The sequence below is a fragment of the Pleurodeles waltl genome, chromosome 5, assembly GCF_031143425.1.
Source record: "Pleurodeles waltl isolate 20211129_DDA chromosome 5, aPleWal1.hap1.20221129, whole genome shotgun sequence".
In the NCBI taxonomy this organism is placed as follows: Eukaryota; Metazoa; Chordata; class Amphibia; order Caudata; family Salamandridae; genus Pleurodeles; species Pleurodeles waltl.
In genome coordinates, this window is record NC_090444.1 from 857,040,867 (window position 1) to 857,062,093 (window position 21,227).

General features: G+C 48.0%; 1 protein-coding gene across 1 annotated transcript in view; it reads right to left on the reverse strand.

Moving 5' to 3' along the window:
* The window catches only part of LYST (lysosomal trafficking regulator), a 2,674,875-nt gene that overhangs the window by 547,089 nt on the left and 2,106,559 nt on the right, over positions 1-21,227 (reverse strand). Inside the window, 1 exon segment of the mRNA XM_069234946.1 lies at positions 1,127-1,193. Within this exon segment, the coding sequence (XP_069091047.1) occupies positions 1,127-1,193 (67 nt within the window).

The window sequence follows — 21,227 nt, forward strand, 5'->3', positions numbered from 1 at the left end:
TAGATGCAGCTCATCTGTTTTGCATATGGATTTGTGGCCTGAGGAGTTGGGACGTGTGTCAGCTACAAGAAAGTCAGTAAGCAATTCAGGCTTTGAATTTTGCCACATTCTTTTCTCTGCAATTCAAATTTAAAAATTGGTTGCATTTTGTTTGCATTGCAGGACATAAAGGGGGTCATTCTGACCCTGGCGGTCATTGACCGCCAGGGTCAACGACCACGAGAGCACCGCCAACAGGCTGGCGGTGCTCTCAAGGGCATTCTGACCGTGGCGGTTTGGCCGCGGTCAGAAAGGGAAAACCGGCGGTCTCCCGCCGGTTTTCCGCTGCCCTCAGAAATCCTCCATGGTGGCGCAGCTTGCGGCGCCGCCATGGGGATTCCGACACCCCATACCGCCATCCTGTTCCTGGCGGTTCGCCTGCCAGGAACAGGATGGCGGTATGGGGTGTCGTGGGGCCCCTGCAGTGCCCATGCCAATGGTATGGGCACTGCAGGGGCCCCCGTAAGAGGGCCCCACAAAGAATTTCAGTGTCTGCTTAGCAGACACTGAAATTCGCGACGGGTGCAACTGCACCCGTCGCACCTTCCCACTCCGACGACTCCATTCGGAGCCGGCTTCCTCGTGGGAAGGGGTTTCCCGCTGGGCTGGCGGACGGCCTTCTGGCGGTCGCCCGCCAGCCCAGCGGGAAACACAGAATCACTGCGGCGGTCTTCAGACCGCGGAGCGGTGTTCTGTCGGGGGAACTCTGGCGGGCGGCCTCCGCCACCCGCCAGAGTTAGAATGACCCCCAAAATCTGATCTTTTATCCTAATGTTATGTCAGCAAAACTATCAGTTTAGCCACCAACAAGGGGCTTCTTTCTAAGCCTTCTCAATAAGTTATTCGCTCAAGAAAAAGTAGCAAAATAATGAGGAGTTCCTATGACGTTTTCAGATGGCTCAACACTGGAACACTGTCCCCATATACTTGCATTTGCAAGAGGACCACCTGAATAAGAAGCCAGCTCAATAGGGGCTTTTTAAATTTATAGACAGGTGTGATTGAGTGTGCTTCTGTACACCACAACCGGGAAACACTTTGGGTAACAGTGCACTTAATAAAACCAAAAAGATAACATAACATATACCTTATAGTTGTCTATGTAACGATCCTCTTTTTCTTTGGACTGCACAGCAATAGGCTTTGCAAGATTTCTGTAATGGAGGAGCAAAACATTACTTCTTTTTTTTAGTTTAAGGCCAAACATGTTTTTTGTGTTCTACATTTTTATTGAGAAGTACATGCCAATATATAAACAATACGTCAAAAAGTGAATTAGTCTATAAATCACATCTTAGTTACACACTAAAATACTATGAAGTTGTAACTTCTCAGATTTTAAACACAAACACATGATACAGATATTAATAGATACAGTAGCAGAAATATTATTTATAATGCATGTAGGAAAGTACCATATTTCTAGCATAGTTACCCCCACTTTGTGCCGGATGTCAGTATGTTTAGAATGTAGACCACGGAGGTCCTGCTGATCAGGATCCCAGTGGTTGTGCTCTCTCCTCTAAATTAGGTTGCTTGATAACATTCTCACTCCCCAAATGGCATACTGGTGCACCCACGTATGTCTCTAGTATATGGTACTTAGGTAACCAGAGCATTGGTACACCAGGGGTCTCCCATAGGCTGCAGCATGTATTGTGCCAGCCATGGGAGCCCATGCAAACTTTATTTTCAGGCCTGCGTTAAATGGTGCTTGCACCTTTTCACCACCGATATAACGTTTACCTTATAATCTGGTCACTGTACTTAGACACTGTAAGTCACCCCTCTGGTAGGCCCTTCAGACCAAGGACAGGGTGCATGTCCCTAAGTATGAGGGTACCCTTTCATGAGCAGGGTGCCCTTACAAACCCCAGACTCCATTCCCTGGGCTTTGTACGTGCACGGAAGCCATCTTAAAGTATGTAGTGGACACTGGTCAACAAAAGTGGTCCAACAACACAATGGCATCTCCAAACCTAGGCAAGTTTGGTATCAAACATGCTGGAATCATGCAACTACACTGATTCCAGTGCTAGTTGCATGATCCCGTGTACTCTGGGGGTTCCTTAGATGATCCCCCAGTTCAGCCTGTGCAGCCTAACTGGGTCTGGCTGCCAGCCCACCCTGCTGCCGACCCCAGACAATGTTTTGCCCTCCAGCTCGTGAGCTTGGCTCAGGTAGAGGTAGGCAGAACAAATGATTTCCTACAAGGGAGAGGTTTGAAATAGGAGTCTCTACACTGGGGTTGGGGTGCCTCTGAGCGCCACCAGATTGCTTTGAAGGGCACATTTGGTGTACTCCTTGCATCAATCAGTTTGCCTCAGGGCAGGAATCCCCAATTACCACACTGGTGCATAACTACACAAAGGACAGGGGAGTGACCACCCCCCTGTCCAATTCCTCCCCTTGGGAGATGCCAAGAACTCTGCCAGGTGGCCACTTGATTCTGGTATATTAGAAATACGATGAACAGAGGCTCCTGGGAGAATCTGACTGGTTAGTCCAGCTGGGTGATGTCTCTGACCCTCCCTGATAGGTGGGTCACTGCAACAAGTGTCTAACCCTCTTCCTGGGTTATTTACAGCTCCCCCGAGGGTGGAACCCTAGATTCGTCTGCAAGACTTCAGGAAGTCTCCTCTGCAAGATACTTCTGCTACCTCGACACCGGAACTACTGCTGCTGTTCGCTGGAACCAGAACCAAGACTGTAACCAATAGGAGGGCTCCTACTGCAACTTTGTTTCCAAATTCTGCAAAGACTTCTGAAACCCTGTGGCTGTGCATCCTCCAGAGTCACTGGGACTCTGTCTGAATTTAGGAAAGCAAGAAGGAATCTTCTTTGGAGTGAAGGAGTCATTCCCCTGCATCCGCAGGAACCTCAATGAAGACAATTGGTTTATGGATTCTGCTGTCCCACAGACTCTCCAAAGCTCTGCAACAGGTCGTGATTCTGTGGCTCTCAAGAGGTCTGACCTATCTTCCTTGCAACTGGGAAGATTGCTGTTCCTTGCTGGAGCTGCTTGGCTAGAACCACTGAGCAACACTTCTGTTTGTCACTGCCAAGGCTTATTGGCTCTTTAGTCTGAAGACCCCATAGCTCCAAGAAGCCCTGGCCTTCAGAACTCTCCAGCTCCAAGAACGACATCCTCTCTGCAACTCCTGCGATGTGGGCATCCCGCATCCCTCTTTGCTGTGCTGCTGAGGCCTCCCTATGAGCGCCTGTTCCTTCTGCCAGAGGGTCCTGCTGGGGAGGCTCAAACGATTCCTTCTGGCTCTCCTGCTTGCTTGGGACTGGCCCTGACTTAACTGCAAAGGTTGGGTCACCTAAACCATGCTGGTCTGCAAAAATCTTGCAAACTCCGTATGACTGTCCTTTGCATTTGCCAAGGCTTGTTGGTGGTCCCGCTGATCACTGACTCCTCTGCAATTTGATGACCTGTGTGGGACATCTCGTGGACGACTCCTGGGATCCTCCTGCATCAAATGGACTCCATAGCTGCACTACTTCGTCCACTGTCCTGCAAGAAGCATCACTGAGAAGGGTGGGCATTGCCCTCATGCACCGCCTGGGCACCTCTGGGTGGTCTGGGCTCTGTCCGCTCTCTCCTTAGATCCTCTTATTCCGTAATCCATGCCTGGGTTCCACCGACCTGGTCCACGGGTTGTGACAGCAGCTGGACAACCAAGGTCTCCATTGGCTTCAGCAGGAGGTTCCGACACAACTTCACTCCTATGCACCTGGGCTCCCTGCTGTAGGTAATCCACTGTACTGGGTTTCCTCTGTGAAGGGTCCTAAAATGTGAGAACTCCAGCAGCAACTTCCCCATGTTAGCCTATGGAAACTGACAAGGGTGCCTGAGGAATCCTACCTACTTACCTTTGGGATTTTAGTACTTTCCCAATCCTGAGGGTCCTTGGGTGGTAATGAGGATTGGATGTGATGTCGCATTACATTTTTTTAGTGTGTGATTTTCTGCCTTTACTTACCTATTGCTAAGTATACTTTTATATGACCGTATATATACAGTTAGAAGAAATATCAAAGTTAGTTCTAGAGTGTGTGTTATAATAAATATTACATGTTTTTCTAACAGGTGTGTGGTTCTTTCCTATGTGTACTCCACTGACTTACCGGTGTGGTATTTGCAACCATTTACACCCTCCTGCATCAGCCTTAGCTGCTCTCCACAGATACTCTTCTGAGAGCTCTGGTTATCAAGAGCCACCTACACTATTACTAAGGGTTGCCTGGACTCAGCACAGGGTGCCTCACCTATAGGAGTACATCATATACTGAGCTGCCTCCTACATTGTTGGTGCAGTGGTGGGATAAAGACTTGCACTGCTTTACCACTTGGTAATCAGTGAGTTTCCATAGAAAACCACTGCTGACTTTGGTGCATACAATATCTTCTGTAAATTGGTATTTTTCTATATTTTCGTTTTAGATTCAGTTGCTTAGGGTCTGGCATACCCTTTCACCAATCTTTGGAAAAAGTTTAGACCACTAGAGTAGGGTACATACACTACATTAGTACCATGTCTTCAGTTGATGAATCTAACAGACTAAGTAGTCTGGATAAAAAAAGCCAGGGCACTCGTATGAAATAAGGTAAGAGTCTGTGCATGCCGAGGAGTTTCACACACACTCCTGAGACCTTACTCTGTGTCTCTTCTATACCTTATACCTCTAGGTAGGTGACATTAATGTTAACTTATGTATTTTGCACTTTATTTTGAGGGGGCTGGTTGCTCAACTTAGAAGCAACATATAATTATAATCTTTGTTACATCGGTTTTAGATGAGACGGAGGGCTTACACGTCCATTTTCTCTACATACACGCCAGCTTAATTATCGGGGAGCAAGACACAGCGCCCCCAACACAAGAATTTACCCAAAAGAACTGTTTTGTTTATAGATCGCACTGTAAAAGATTTTAGATCCATACGTGCTAACTTATGAATACTCCCTCACGAAGACTCGGGGATAATAGTGTTTTGCCCCCGTCACGTGATTCCCACTACTCTTTCTCTATTGATCGTACATTATCTTGAAGAGTATTATTTGATTAGGATAAGCCATTTATTCATGTTAACACCATACTTATACTTTGCCCTGAGGAAGTCAATGACATTAATTTCTCGGAGATGAAACACGTGTTGGCTGTTGGATGTTGTTGTGATGACCACATATGGAATCTTTCTGATGTGATGAACATGTATGAAAACCTCGCACAAGAATAAAGACACTGAACTTTAAATCTGTTTGGATTATATATTGATTCAACGAAGACCAAGAACCTAACTGCACAGACTCTTATCTTATTTCATACGAGTGCCCTGGCTTTTTTAATCAGTTTGTTTTTTCCTATTGGAGAAACACTGGAGGTGCTGGGAGGACCCTCCGTTCGGGAGCACCGTATTTACTATCTATTGTTAAAGACATTTTTGGTCATATTCTGTTAGCGCCTATCCCTATAATTTCCCCCCCTTTTCTGCACAACTTTTAAGTAGTCTGCATAGCATCCTTAAGTTTCAGGAACGTAGGACTCTATGTAGGTCTAGAAAACTAAAGACAGGGTGTGGTGTAACCCTACTAAATCTCAGCTCCTAGACTTGCTCATACAGTATGCCCTCCAGTATCCTGAAAGACAGGGACAGCAGTGAGACCAAGGTGGGAGGGATGGCTCCTCAGAGATAGGCCAGGAAGTACCATGTACCGCAGGCTCTTACTCTGAACATGTCCAAGAGGACACGGGTGCCTCTAAGGACAACCCTGGGACTGTAGAGGGAAGAACTCCCAGTTCAGAAGGGGGCCACATAGGTAGGTCCACTTTTACTCCCCCTGGGAGGGTTCAAATGGTCACTAGGAGGAACAGTACGATCCTCCCATTCCTTAGCATCCTGTGCGGAGTCCACCAACTCTAATCACTCAGAAGAGTTGGCGGTAGATAGGGGTTAACACCTGCTCTAGCTTGAGAAAGCTAACCTCAGGCTAAAAAAGGAACAGCTGGCTCTTGAAATGGAGTCCCTTGAGGTAGAGAGGGAGAGGAAGAATTTGAGATTAGAACCCCATGGTGGCAGCACAAGAGACTCCAGGGTCAGAGAGGAACACTGATTCTAGGAATATTAGCAGGATAGTTCCCCCTTACAAATTTGGGGATGACATCCACAAATGGATAACTGCACTGGAGAGGGCCTGTAAAGTCCAAAAGATCCCCCAGAGGCAGTGGACAGCTATCTTGTGGCTCTTCTTTGCATACAAAGGTAGAGACAAACGTTTGGCATAAAGGGAGGAGGATGCAGACAACTATCAAATCTTAAAAGAGGCGCTGGTTGATGGGTTTGGGCTTACTACTGAGGAATACAGGATTAAATTCAGGGAACTCCTGGAGTCCTCTCAAGACTGGGTTGATTTTATACACTGTGTATTTAAGGCTCTGGAAGCCTGCCTACATGGTAGTAATGTACACGACTATGAAGGGCTGTACAATTTGATTACGATAGAGCACATCCTTAATAAATGTGTGTCTGAAAAACTGCACCAATACCTGGTGGACTCTGAACTGACCACTCCCCAAGAATTGCGAAAGAAGGCAGACAAATGGGTCCGCAACAGAATGAGTAAAAAAATAAAATAAATAACTCATAGTGGGGCTCACCAGAAGAAAAAAAATACTTCAAGGTCCCAACAGAAGGATGGGGAGAAGTCTAAACACAAAAAGTAGGTCTTCTTCAAGTACACAAACTTCTTCTGGGGGTGGGTCCAAATCATCCTCTTCCTCTAATAAGAAATCCTGGTACTTTCTTTGTAAAGAAAAAAGCCATAGGACAGCTTATCTCAGTTCTCCTAAGAAACGTACCATGAGTTCTACTCCCCCAGTGCCCAGAGCAGCAGCTCTGGTAGTGCTACCACATCCAAGGGGGTAGCTCAGTTCATCTTGTGCAATGAAGCCCACGTTGCTGCCTGACAGATATCAAGGATTGGGCCACCTCGTGCTAGCGCAGTGGTAGCAGCCTTGCCCCTAGTAGAATGAGTCCTCAAGTCCTCAGGAGGCTGCTTCTTGGCCAGTGCATAACAGATCTTAATGCAGAAGAAAACCCTGCGTGAAATGGTTTGTTTCTACAGTGCCCAACCCTTCTAAGCTTCCACATACCCCACAAAGAGCTAATCATTCCACCTGGAACGCTTTTCTGCAAGCAAGGTAGAACAACAATTTTTTGGGGTCCAGCTGGTGGAGTTGCTTCTATTCTTTAGAGGGATGCACTGGAGAAGAGAAGGTGGGCAGGGTGAAGTTCTGAACCTGGTGCAATGGGGTCACCACCTTAGGGAGGAAAGAGGCACAAGTTCTGAGTACCAACTTGTCTGGAACAAGGTGAGATACGACAGCTTGGATGAAAGAGCCTGCATCTCACTCACCCTCCTGGCAGATGTTATTGCCACTATAAAGACTGTCTTGATGGTGAGCAGCCGGAGGGGACAGTTGTGCAGTGGCTCAAAGGGAGCACACATAAGAAAAGTGAGGGCCAGATTCAAGTCTCACTGAGGCATGACAAAGGGCTTAGGAGGATAGATATGGACAAGCCCTTTAAGAAATCTATTTACAATTAGGGATTTGAATAATGAAGGCTGATCGGGCAGCCGAAGGAACGTCGAGAGTGCCCAAGGCAGAACCCTTTTGGACAAGGGATAAGATACAGAGAAGGATCTCAGAAAGAGAAGCAGAAAGAGGATCAATAGATCTTTCTATCCAATAATAAACAAAGTGTTTACAAAGGCATGCGTATACCATCTTAGTGGAGGGATGCCTGGCTGCCAGAATAACTACAGACCTCTGGAGGAAGGTCGAAAGCCGTCAACTGTCGCCACTCAATGTCCACGCATTAAGGCACAGAGTTGACAGGTTCGGGTGGAGAACCTTCCCCTGCTGCTGCAACAGAAGATCTTTCCAAGAGGCAGCCTTATTGGAGGATCAATGCCCATTCTCAGAAGCTCGGGATACCAGACTCTCCGTGCCCAGTCCAGAGCCACCAGGATTACTAGGGCCCAATCATTCTTGATCTTGAGAACTCTGGGCAAAAGTGATATGGGCAGAAAGGCGTACAGGAGGCCTGAACTCCACTCAAAACAAAAAGCATCACCGATCAACTGCCGCCTTGGAAACTCCAACAAACAATCCTGCTGACATTGCACGTTCTCTGCAGAGGCGAGCAAATCTAACAAATGCGCTCCCCATTGCAGAAAGAGCCCCAGTGCCACCTTCGGACGGAGACACCACTCGTGATACACTAGTATCAAGTTAATCCCAAACACACACCGCCAGCAACACAGGGCCGGCTAGGTGCAGAGGTCAAAGATTAACAAATTTTACGTGGTCTCCTATGGAGACAGGGGGTACTTAGAATCAAATCTACCTGAAGGTAAGTACCCGAGACTCAGAGAGTAAACCGGGGGGGATTAGCAGAGGGCCACAAGTAGGCACCAAACACACACCCTCAGCCGCACAGAAGCGGGCGAGTGCAGAGTGCAAACAGGATGTTGGGTTTCCAATGCTGTTCTGAGGGGACCACGAGGGTCACTCAGAGGTTGCAGGGGAGGTCCATTGGGATGTCTCTGGCACAATACCGGTCAGACAGGGAGGAGGGCCGCCTGCTGAATGGTGTCGGTTTCTCCAATGTCTGGAGGTTGCGGTTGCAGGGTGTCTTTAGGCGTTGTATATCTTCGTCTCGAGCTTTGTGGTCAGGGGGTCCTCAGGATTCCCTCGGCAGGCATCGTCATGGAGGGGTAGAGAGGTCAACCCAGGGTGTGAATTTGCTCGCAATTGCCTGAGGACCCTCTCTTGCTGGGTGGTCACGGACCAGGGGCATCGGGTGCAGAGTGGTGAGGACTCAAGCACTGGGAGTGAGGTGGGAGTCCTTGGTTGTTGGTTTCTTCTTGGAAAGGGCCATTGCCACAGGAGGTCTTGGTCATTTTGGGTGCAGGGCAGTCCTCTGGAGCTTGTCAGAGGTTGCTGGTCCTGTTGGATGCATGCAGGAGGCTGGCCTGTTTGTAGAGGGTATCTTGGGTACTTACACCTTATACCAGGTCCAGTTATCTCTTATTAGTGAAATGTAGTAGTGTTCTAGCAGCTTAGGCTGATAGAGATAGCTATAGCAGAGCAGCTTAGGCTGAACTAGGAGACATGCAAAGCTCCTGCAATACCACAGTACTTATGCACAAATAAAGACAATACTCAGTGTTACCAAAAATATAGGTATTTATTTGGCTGACACAGTACCAAAAATACCTTAGAGACAAAACTCCTTCTGGAGGTAAGTATTAGACACAATATATACACCAGACCCCAAAATTAGACAAGTAAATAGTCATAAAACAATGCAAGCAATAGGAAATGCTACAGACTGCAATGGGAGCAAATAGGTCTAGGGGCAACACAAACCATATACTAAGAAAGTGGAATGTGAATCACAAATTCCCCCCTAGATAAGTGTACTGTGTGCAGAATCGCTGGGAGAGTAAGAATACAGTAAAGGTAAGTAAATTACCCCACCCCAGAGCTCAGAACAGCAGGAGTAATGTACTGCAAGCTTCCTTAGGAGACACTACACCTCTTTTTTGAAATTTTGCAGCAGCCAACCAAGAATGCAAAGAACAACTGCTGGATTATTGGACCTGAAGACCTGCAAAAAAGGGGACCAAGTCTAGAAATCAAAAGAAGTTCCAGGAAGGATAGGAGCCCATGCCAACCCAGAAGAGGGTGCAAAAGAAGAGTCCCCGGTTAGTAGAAGACTGCAGAAATGCACCCTAGGAAGATGCCAGCGGGATCCTGCGTGATGCAAAAGATGTCCTACGGCGTGAAGATCGTTGCAGACGAGATTTCGTGTTAGTAGGCACCAACAAGCCTTGGCTATGACAAAAGTGAATTTGTTATCAAAATGGACCCAGGATGGACCTGGGGCATCAAATCTGTGTGTTGAGGAAGAGGGGGCTCTCAGCACTTTAAAGAGCCCTTTGGATGCCGGCCAGCACCCCCAGAAGCCACAGGATCTGGGTTCAAAGGAGGTGAAAAAACGGTTGATGCAGCACAACAAAGGAAGGTCCCACGCCGCCGGAGAACAACTCGGCGAGTTGAGCGTCACAGGCCACAGGGTCGAGTGCTGGGGACCTGGGCCAGGCTGTGCACAAAGGAATTTTGCAACGAGTGCACAGATGCTTCAGGAGGCGAAGAAGACACAATACACAGGGGTACCATCATTCTCGGGGAAGGCAAGGTCTTACCTCCTCCAAATTGCGTCAGCAGGGCCTCAGGACAGTCTATGTTGATGATGTCCATCCTCTGTGTCCTTAGGAACATGTTCATCGCCGTGAGAGGAGTCCCAGGGTACCAGTCGTCGCCCTGGAAGGTGCCTGCCTGAAGCAGGGGAGTGACTCCATCACTCCACAGGAGATTTCTTTGGTCCTTCTGGTGCAGGATGAAGACATGGAGTCCCCAGAGCATGCACACCGTGGAAACTGTTGCAGTTGCTGACTTGGAGCTGAGGTTGCTGAAGAAAAGTGTCTCTTGTAGACACTTTGTTGCAGTTCCAGCATTTCTTGGAGCAGGCTGCGGTTGATACGAGGTCAGAAGAGTCTGAAGTTGTTGCAGAGGATTCCTGAAGGAAACTTGCAAGCAGAATCTGAAGAGAACCCAACAGGAGAGACCCTACATAGTCGTGAGAGGGGGATTGGCTACCTTATCAGATATGGGCCTATCAGGAGGGGTCTCTGACGTCACCTGCTGGCACTGGCCACTCAGAGCCCTCCAGAGTGCCCCCACTCCTTGCAAAGCAAGATGGCTGAAGTCTGGGACACACTGGAGGAGCTCTGGGCACCACCGCTGGGGTGGTGATTGACAGGGGAGTGGTCTCTCCCCTTTCCTTTGCCCAGTTTCCCACCAAAACAGGGGAGAAGGGGTCCCTGAACCGGTGTAGACTGTTTTATGCAAGAAGGGCACCATCTGAGCCCTTCAAAGCATTTCCAGAGGCTGAGGGAAGCTACCCCTCCCCAGCCTGTAACACACCCTCTCCCTTTGGAAATAGGTAAGAGCCTGCTCTCGGAGGAAATGCTTTGTTCAGCCTTCCTGGGACTGGGCTGCCCAGACCCCAGGAGGGCAGAACCCTGTCTGTGAAGTGGCAGCAGCCGTAGCTGCAGTGCAAGCCTCAGAGAGCTGGTTTGGCAGTAATGCGGGTCCATGGTGGAGCCCCTGGGATGCATGGAATTGGCTCCCCAATACTAGATTTAGAATGGAGGACAATTCCGTGATCTTAGACATGTTACATGGCCATATTCGGAGTTACCATTGTGAAGCTACATATAGGTATTGACCTATATGTAGTGCACACGTGTAATGGCGTCCCCGCACTCACAAAGTCCAGGTAAATGGCCCTGAACTATGTGGGGGCATCTTTGCTGTTGCAAGGGTGCCCTCACACTTAGTAGCTTTGCACCTAACCTTCAGCAAGTGAAGGTTAGATATATAGGTGACTTATAAGTTACTTAAGTGCAGTGAAAATGGCTGTGAAATAGTGTGTGCACTATTTCACGCAGGCTGCAGTGGCAGTCCTGTGTAAGGGTTTGTCTGAGCTCCCTATGGGTGGCAAAAGAAATGCTGCAGCCTATATGGATCTCCTGGAACCCCAATGCCCTGGGTACCTAGGTACCATATACTAGGGACTTATAAGGGGGGGGGGGGGGCAGTGTGCCAATTGAAATTGGTAAATGAAGTGTAGGAGGCTGGCCTGGCTTGTAGTGGGTATCAGAGGTACGTACACCTTGTGCCAGGTCCAGTTATCCCTTATTAGTGTAGAAGAGGTATTTCTAGCAGCTTAGGCTGATAGAAGGTAGCTATGGCAAAGCAGCTTAGGCTGAACTAGGAGATATGCAAAGCTCCTACTATACCACTTATATCATATGCACAATATCATAAGAAAACACAATACACAGAGTTACTAAAAATAAAGGTACTTTATTTTTATGACAATATGCCAAAAGTATCTCAGTGTGTACCCTCAGTAAGAAGGTAATATATATACACAAGTTATATGTACACAAACCAAAATTATGTAAGTAATAGCAAGAAAAGTAATGCAAACAGTGTAGAATTACAATAGGTTGCAATGGGAACACATAGGTATAGGGGCAACACAAACCATATACTCCAACCACGAATGGACCCCAGACCTATGTGAGCTTGCAGTGGGTCGCTGGGACTGTGAGAAAACAGTGAGGGTTACAAAAATACCCCACCCCAAGACCCTGAAAAGTAGGAGTAAAGTGCACCTACTACCCCCAGAGAGCACAGAAGTCGTGATAGGGGGATTCTGCAGGAAGAACAAATACCAGCAGTGCACTGACAATGGATTTCCGGACCCGAGTACCTGTAAGACAAGGGGACCAAGTCCAATAGTCGCGACAGTGTCCGGGGGGGCAGGAGCCCAGGAAACCCCAGCTGAAGGTGCAAGGAAGCTGCCACCGGTTGTAAGAAGCTTGGAGTTCTGCAAGAAGAAGAAGACTAGGAACTTCTCCTTTGGAAGACGGATGTCCCACGTCGCGATGAAGCTTGCAGAGGTGTTCCCGTGCAGAAAGACCACAAACAAGCCTTGCTAGCTGCAAGGGTCGCTGTAGAGGTTTTGGGTGCTGCTGAGGACCAAGAGGGACCAGGATGTCGCCTTTTGGAGGAGGAGACAGAGGGAGCGCTCAGCAACTTAGAGAGCCCTCACAGAAGCAGGCAGCACCCGCAGAAGTACCCACAACAGGCACTTAGAAGAAAAGTGAAGCGGAGTCCACGCAAAGTCACAAAAGGGAGTCCCACGACGCCGGAGGACAACTCAGAAGGTTGTGCACTGCACAACGGAGTGCTGGGGACCCAGGCTTGGCTGTGCACAAAGGAAATCCTGGAAGAGTGCACAGGAGCCGGAGCAGGTGCAAATCACGCGGTACACAGCTGTGCAGTCTAGCGTGGGGAGGCAAGGACTTACCTCCACCAAACTTGGACTGAAGAGTCACTGGACTGTGGGAGTCTCTTGGCCAGAGATGCTGTGTTCCAGGGACCACGCTCGTCGGGATGAGAGGGGACCCAGAGGACCAGCGTTGCAGTCTTTTGGTGCCTGCGTTAGCAGGGGGAAGATTCAGTCGACCCACGGGAGATTTCTTCTGAGCTTCTGGTGCAGGGTGAAGGCAGGCTACCCCCAGAGCATGCACCACCAGGAAACAGTCGAGAAAGCCGGCAAGATTAGGCGCTACAATGTTGCTGGTAGTCGTCTTGCTACTTTGTTGCGGTTTTGCAGGCGTCCTGGAGCAGTCAGCGGTCGATCCTTTGGTAGAAGGTGAAGAGGGAGATGCAGAGGAACTCTGGTGAGCTCTTGCATTCGTTATCTGAAGAATTCCCCAAAGCAGAGACCCTAAATAGCCAGAAAAGGAGGTTTGGCTACCAAGTTAGGAGGATTGGCTACCAAGAGAGGCAAGAGCCTATCAGAAGGAGTCTCTGACGTCACCTGCTGGCACTGGCCACTCAGAGCAGTCCAGTGTGCCCCCAACACCTCTGTTTCCAAGATGGCAGAGGTCTGGGACACACTGGAGGAGCTCTGGGCACCCCCCCTGGGATGTACTGGTCAGGGGACTGGTCACTGCCCTTTCCTTTGTCCAGTTTTGCGCCAGAGCAAGGCTGGGGGATCCCTCAACCGGTGTAGATTGGCTTATGCAGAGATGGGCGCCATCTGTGCCCATCAAAGCATTTCCAGAGGCTGGGGGAGGCTACTCCTCCCCAACCCTTCACACCTATTTCCAAAGGGAGAGGGTGTAACACCCTCTCTCAGAAGAAATCCTTTGTTCTGCCTTCCTGGGCCAGGGCTGCCTGGACCCCAGGAGGGCAGAAACCTGTCTAAGGGGTTGGCAGCAGCAGCAGTGGAGAACCCGGAAAGGCAGTTTGGCAGTACCCAGGTTCTGTGCTAGAGACCCAGGGGATCATGGAATTGTCCGCCCAATACCAGAATGGTATTGGGGTGACAATTCCATGATCTTAGACATGTTACATGGCCATGTTCGGAGTTACCATTGTGACGCTATACATAGGTAGTGACCTATGTATAGTGCACGCATGTAATGGTGTCCCCGCACTCCCAAAGTCCGGGGACTTTGCCCTGAACGATGTGGGGGCACCTTGGCTAGTGCCATGGAGCCCACACACTAAGTAACTTTGCACCCAACCTTCACCAGGTGAAGGTTAGACATATAGGTGACTTATAAGTTACTTATGTGCAGTGGTAAATGGCTGTGAAATAACGTGGACGTTATTTCACGCAGGCTGCAGTGGCAGGCCTGTGTAAGAATTGTCAGAGCTCCCTATGCGTGGCCAAAGAAATGCTGCAGCCCATAGGGATCTCCAGGAACCCCAATACCCTGGGTACCTCAGTACCATATACAAGGGAATTATATGGGTGTACCAGTATGCCAATGTGAATTGGTAAATGTAGTCACTAGCCTGTTAGTGACAATTTTGGAAAGCAGAGAGAGCATAACCACTGAGGTTCTGGTTAGCAGAGCCTCAGTGAGACAGTTAGGCATCACACAGGGAACACATACAGGGCACATACTTATGAGCACTGGGGCCCTGTCTGGTAACATGCCAGGCAAGATGGTACTTTCCTACATGAAGTCACTGGCCTACAGTGACAAATTTAAAAGCAGAGAGAGCTTAAGCACTGAGGTTCTGGTTAGCAGAGCCTCAGTGACACAGTTAGGCACTACACAGGCATACACATAAGGCCAAAGACTATGAGCACTGGGGTCCTGACCAGCAGGATCCCAGTGAGACAACCAAAACACACTGACATATAGGTTTTTCTCTATGAGCACTGGGGTCCTGGCTAGCAGCATCCTAGTGACACAGTAAAAACACACTGACACACACTCACAAACAGGCCAAAAGTGGGGGTAACCATGCTAGAAAGAGGCTACTTTCTCACAATATGGACTGCCTCAAAAGTTTATGGTTCTCACCTTTCATTTGCACTAGCCTTTGAGAGGTCAGTTTGAACAATAAAGTGAGTACCAAGCAAGTATGGACTCAGCTTTTTCAGGAACCAAACCACAGCAAAGGCCTCTCAATGGCACTCCAACGCTGCCCCCTGGGGAGTAACCTCCTGCTAATGAAAGCAGTAGGCTGGTCAAAGCCATCATCATTGGCTTGGGGCAGGACTTCTCCTATCCCATGTTCAGAGGCATCTATCTGCACAATGAACTGCCTAGAAAAATCAGGAGCTTTAAGAACTGGTTCTGAGCACATTTCTTCTTTCAAGGTGTCAAAGGCCTTTTGACAGTCAAGAGTCCAGTTTATGTTCTTTGGCATCTTCTCTGAGGTCAGTTCAGTGAGGGGAATCACAATGGACCCATATCCTTTCACAAACCTCCTGTAGTACCTAGACAAGCCAAGGAATGCCCTGACTTGAGACTGGGTTTTTGGAGCTTCCCAGTCTAGAATTGTCTGGATCTTGGGTTGTAAAGCTTGCACTTGGCCTCCACCTACAAGGTGGCCCAAGTATACACCTGTGCCCGGCCCTACTTGGCACTTAGATGCTTTAATAAAGATGCCTAATGATTGCAAGACCTTCAAAACCTTCCCCAGGCAGACCAGGTGATCCTTGCCAGCTGGAGCTAAAGACAGCAATTTCATCTAGATAAGCTGCACTAAAGGACTCCAAGTCAGCAAGGTCTTGATTCATCAATCTTTGGAAAGTGGCAGGGGCATTCTTTAAGCCAAAGGGCATAACAGTAAAGTGCTAATGCCCATCAGGTGTAGAGAATGCAGTATTTGCTTTTGCTTCAGGTGCCATCCTAATTTGCCAGCTCCTTGCAGTTAAGTCAAATGTACTCAGAAATGTGGCTGCACCCAATTTGTGTATCAATTTATCTGCTTAGGGTATGGGGTGAGTAACTGTCTTAGTGACAGAGTTGAGCCCTCTGTAGTCTGCACAGAACCTCATTGGTATGAGGTTTGGGGACAAAGACCACTGGGCTAGCCCAGGGACTGTCTGAGTGCTCTATTACCCCTAACTTAAGCATCTTGTGGACTTCCACTTTGATGCTCTCTTTTACTTAAACAGATTGTCAATAAATGTTGTTTTTGACAGGTTTTTGTGTGTCCACATCATGGGTACACCGGTGTGTCTGACCAGGGGTCAAAGACACTAGCTCAGCATACTGCTGTAGGACTTGCCTGCAGTCAGCTTGCTGTTGGGCAGAGAGAGTGTTTCTGAAAATACAACTGCCTCTACTGTCTCATCCTTAGGGTCAGTTGAGATGAGGTCAGGGAGAGGATCACTCTCTGCTTCCTGGTCCTCAACTTCTGCTTCCTGATCCTCAACAGTACCCATCAGCATGGTTATGTCTGCCCTGTCATTATAGAGCTTCAGGCGGTTAACATGGATCACCCTCTTGGGTGTCCTGCTAGTTCCCAGGTCCACTAGGTAAGTGACCGGACTCTTCCTTTCCAGGACTGGGTAAGGGCCACTTCATCTGTACTGAAGTACCCTGGTAGCCACAGGCTCCAGAACCCAGACTTTCTGCCCTGGCTGGAATTCAACCATTGGAGCCTTTTGGTCATACCACAACTTCTGGAGTTGTTGGCTGGCCTCAAGGTTTTTGGATGCCTTTTCCATGTACTCAGTCACCGTGTAGCGGAAGCCAAGCACATTGTCCACTACATCTTGTTTAGGCTCACGGAGAGGTCTCTATCAGCCTTCTTTAATAGGAGCCGGTGGTCCCCTTACCGGATGGCCAAACAGAAGCTCAAAGGGGGAAAACCATACTCCCTTCTGTGGCATCTCTCTGTAGGTGAAAAGCGGGCATGGCAGGAGGACATTCCATCTCCTTTTGAATTTTTCAGGTAGCCCTTCAATGTCTTGTTGACACTGTCCAACAAGTCCATTGATTTGTGGATGATAAGGTCGGATGAATTTGTAAGTTACCCCACACTCATTCAACATGTGTTTCAAGTAAGCTGACATGAAGTTTGTACCTCTGTCAGAAACCATCTCCTTAAGGAAACCCACTCTGAAAAAAGAAAACAAAATTAGGGCCTTGTCTAATGCAAGGGCAGTAGTTGACCTAAGGGGAATGGCTTCAGTGTATCTAGTAGCATGATCCACTACTACCAGTATGTGCTGGTTCCCTGAGGCTGTGGGTGGTTCCAGTGGACCCACAATGTCCACACCAAAACTTTCAAAGGGAACCCCAACCACAGGAAGTGGAATGAGGGGGCCTTTGGATGGCCACCTGTCTTGCCACTGGCTTGACAGGTGACACAGGAGCTATAAAACTCCTTCACATTCAGACATATACTGGGCCAATAAAAGTGGTTGACAAGTCTGCTCCACGTTTTGGTTTGTCTCAAATGCCCATGGACCAAATGCCCATGGCCCAAAGTGAGGATAAACTCTCAAAACCACTCTCCTATTGGCACCAGGTTTGTGGTCTCTAACCTCAGTGTAAGGGAGTCCATCCTCCCAATAGATACTTTGGGAGACAATGATATCTCCCTTCTCCTGCTCAGCAGCTTGGTGTCTCAGGGCTTAAAGAGTGGGACAAGTCTTTTGTATCTGGCACAGCTGTTCCCTTGTGGGACCCCCTGGGCCCAAGAGCTCTACCTGATAAGGCTCCAGCTCCATGGACTCAGTTCCCTCAGGGGATAAGACATCTTCCTGGGTAGAGAGGTCTTGTTGTCTTGTCTTGTTTCTTTTGCTGTTCAGAGGCTGGTCCCCCAGTCCTCTTACATATCCTCTTGGAAGGTGGGGCCATTATTCCAGGCTCCAACACTTCTTTTTCACCCTGTGCTCTGCTTTGTGCTCTGGTTTTCACACACACCAGTTCAGGGATTCCCAGCATGGTTGCATGGGTTTTGAGCTCTACCTCCAGATCATTCCCTAGCAAACATTCCACTGGGATTGCAGAAGAGACCACTACTTGTTTCAGGCTAGTAACCCCTCCCCATTCTAAAGTCACCATAGCCGTGGGATGGCCTTTAGTTACATTGTCTGCATTGGTAACTGGATATGTTTGTCCAGCCAAATATCGTCCAAGGGAAACTAGTTTCTCTGTCACCATGGTGACACTGGCACCTGTATCCCTCAGGGCTTCTACCTTTGTCCCATTCATTAAGAGCTGCTGCCTCTATTTTAACATGTTAGGCAGCCTGGCAACCAGTTTGGCTATATCCATGCCACCCGCAGAGACTGGAGTAGCTTCAGTGTGGACCCTGATTTTCTCTGGCCACACTGTTGATCCCACATGGAGAATGGCTAGTCCAGTACTAACTGGAGTAGTGCTAGTGGGATTTTTCTTGGGACAGGCCATGGCTCCAATTTGGTGTCCAAGCTGTTGGAGGCTGGCCTAGTTTGTAGTGGATGCCTAAGGTACTTACACCTTATACCAAGTCCAGATATCCCTTATTAATGAAATGTAGGCAGTGTCTAGAAGCCAGGCTATCTAGGGGTAGCTGTAACTGAGCAGCCAAGGTTTATCTAGGAGACATGCAAAGCTCATGCAATACCACTGTAGTCATACAGTACTGACACATATGTCTCAGTGTTACAAAAATATAGGTACTTTATTTTGGTGACACAAATGCCAAAAAACCATAGAGACTATACTCCCTCAATGACACAAATGCCAAAAATACCATAGAGACTATACTCCCTCAATAGGTAAGTAATACACAAATTATATACACTAGTATGCAGAAATAGCTGTAAAACTGTTAGAAAACTGCAAATAATGACAATCACAACATCTAGAAATGGGCTTAGGGGGGGACACAAACCATATACTAAGTGGAACGCAAAGGTTGGTTTCCCACCTAGGCAATTGTAGTGTGTAGACGGGTGCTGGGAGTATTAGAAAACACCAAAGCTAAGTAATAGAACCCACCCCAGAGCCCAGGAAATCAGGAGTAAATCACAGTAACTTTCCTAGAACACACAACAACACGAAAAAGAAGATTATGCAAGAACCAGAAGAGACTGCAAGACACCAACAAAAGGATGCAGGCAAAAAGGTATCCACAGTGGAGACAGCGACGTCCTAGTTGGAAGAAGGTTTTCCAAGCTGTATTGCGTTTGTTGCAAAGAAAAGGCCAAAGAGAGGAATCCAAGAGGATACATGCGTGCCGCTTGGAAGCTTCACACTTCAACTGTGGTCTGACAGGAATCCAGATGTGTGGAAAGAGCGAGCTTTCGAGGTAAAGGTATTTGTGAGGAAAACTTGATGTCACTTGCATTTTCACAGATAACGAGTTGACTGCAGATAATAATCATTCATGGAAAATGAGCATTTATAGATACAAGAAGTTTTGGCAGCTCTAAAGAGTTTATGAAAGGAACAAACTATTACCAAATAAGCATTTACAGATACAGAAAGTTCTTGACAGCTCTAAAGAGCTTACGGAAGGAACAAACTATTAGCGAACAAGCATTTACAGATGCAGGAAGCTTTTGACACCTCTAAAAAGGTTACAGCAGGAACAAACTATTGACAAGTGAGTATTTACAGAGACAGCATTTAAAAGCCAGTCAAGAGGGAATCGATACCTCACCTAATTCAACCATAAATAACTATATATATATATATATAGCGAGAGAGAGAGAGAGGGAGATAGATAGCTATATATATAGCAACCCAACAGATTAATTAAGAACAAACAAAGAAACACATTCAGAACGGAAAATGTAATCACATAAGCAAAGAAGCTGACAACTCTTCGTGTTTATTTGATAACTATTCCACGAAGTTCATTATCATACTCATAACACTCAAATACATCAACAGAATGAAGCAAGACCTCAGGGATCTCAGGGTGAGCAAGAATGACATTGAATGTCAGAGAGAATAATAGGTTAATTAATAAGAAAGTATATTAACTGATAATAGTGTGTCCCTAGTGATTGTGAATGTGATTTTTTCAGGTGCCGTTATCCAGTCATATAAGAAGTGAGGCGGCAGATTGAATATTTGACAAACCATCATCTCTAAGGCAGTCTCTCTGAATCCCATTCGCCTTTCCCCCTCCAGGGTGTTCAATAACAAGATTCTAGCTTGTTACGAGTAGTCTGGGTTGTGTCTGGGGATTAATCAACTGTTCCTGAGGAAATCAAATCAAGGTACTCTGACAGTACTGCACCCAAGAAGACGGATGCGGGTTCCTGGTTGGTGCAGATGATGTCCCATGCCGGATGGATGATTGCAGTCTGGTTTGAGTCGCTGGATTCCGCCAACAAGCCTTGGCACACGCAAAGCTCGCGGTTAGCAAAAAATTACGCTGCCCGGGACCAGGAGGGACCTGGTGGACTCTACCCAGGAGGGGAAGTCAGAGGGGACTCTCAGCAACCCAGAGAGCCCTCAGAAGACCAGGCAGCGCGCACAGGAGTCCCGCAGGACGGGGCCAAAGAAGGTGCAAAAGGAGGACCACGCAGCACTAAAACTAAGGGTCCCACACCGCCGGAGAACCATGCAGGAAGCTGTGCGTTGCAGGAAGGAGTGCTGGGGAACAGAGCTGTACACTGCAAAAAGAACTTTGTGGAAGGATTCCAAGAAGCCTTGGCAAATACAAAAAAAAGTGGTGCACAGGGTACAGTCTTGCATGGGGAGACAAGCTTTTACCTCCAACAAAGTTGGAAAGTTGGATGTCAGGACCGTCAAGACCACTTCAGTCCACTACCTATGAGGCAGAATCCATGCAGCTCATCAGGAGAGGGGACCCATGCCCCAGTGGTCATTGCAGAGAGGTGCCTGCTGAAGCAGGGGAGTGACTCCTTCACTCCAAGGGAGATTCCTTTGTTCTTCTTGTGCAGGCTGAAGGCAGGCTGTCCTCTGAGGATGCACAACCGGGAACCAGTTCCAGTTGTTGGTAGGAGCTGATGATACATGTTGCAGAAGTCGTCTTTGCTTTTTGTTGCAGTTTGTAGAGTTCATGGAAGGTCCAGATGCAGTTTCTTCAGTAAGAAGGTGAAGTAAAGGATGCACAGGATTTCTGCTGGAGTCTTGCAATCTGAATCCGAAAAAACACCCAAGAGAAAGACCCTAAATATCCGTGAAAGGGGGATTAGTCAGCTAAGCAGGTAAGCATCTATGAGGGGAGGGCTCTGACATCACCTGC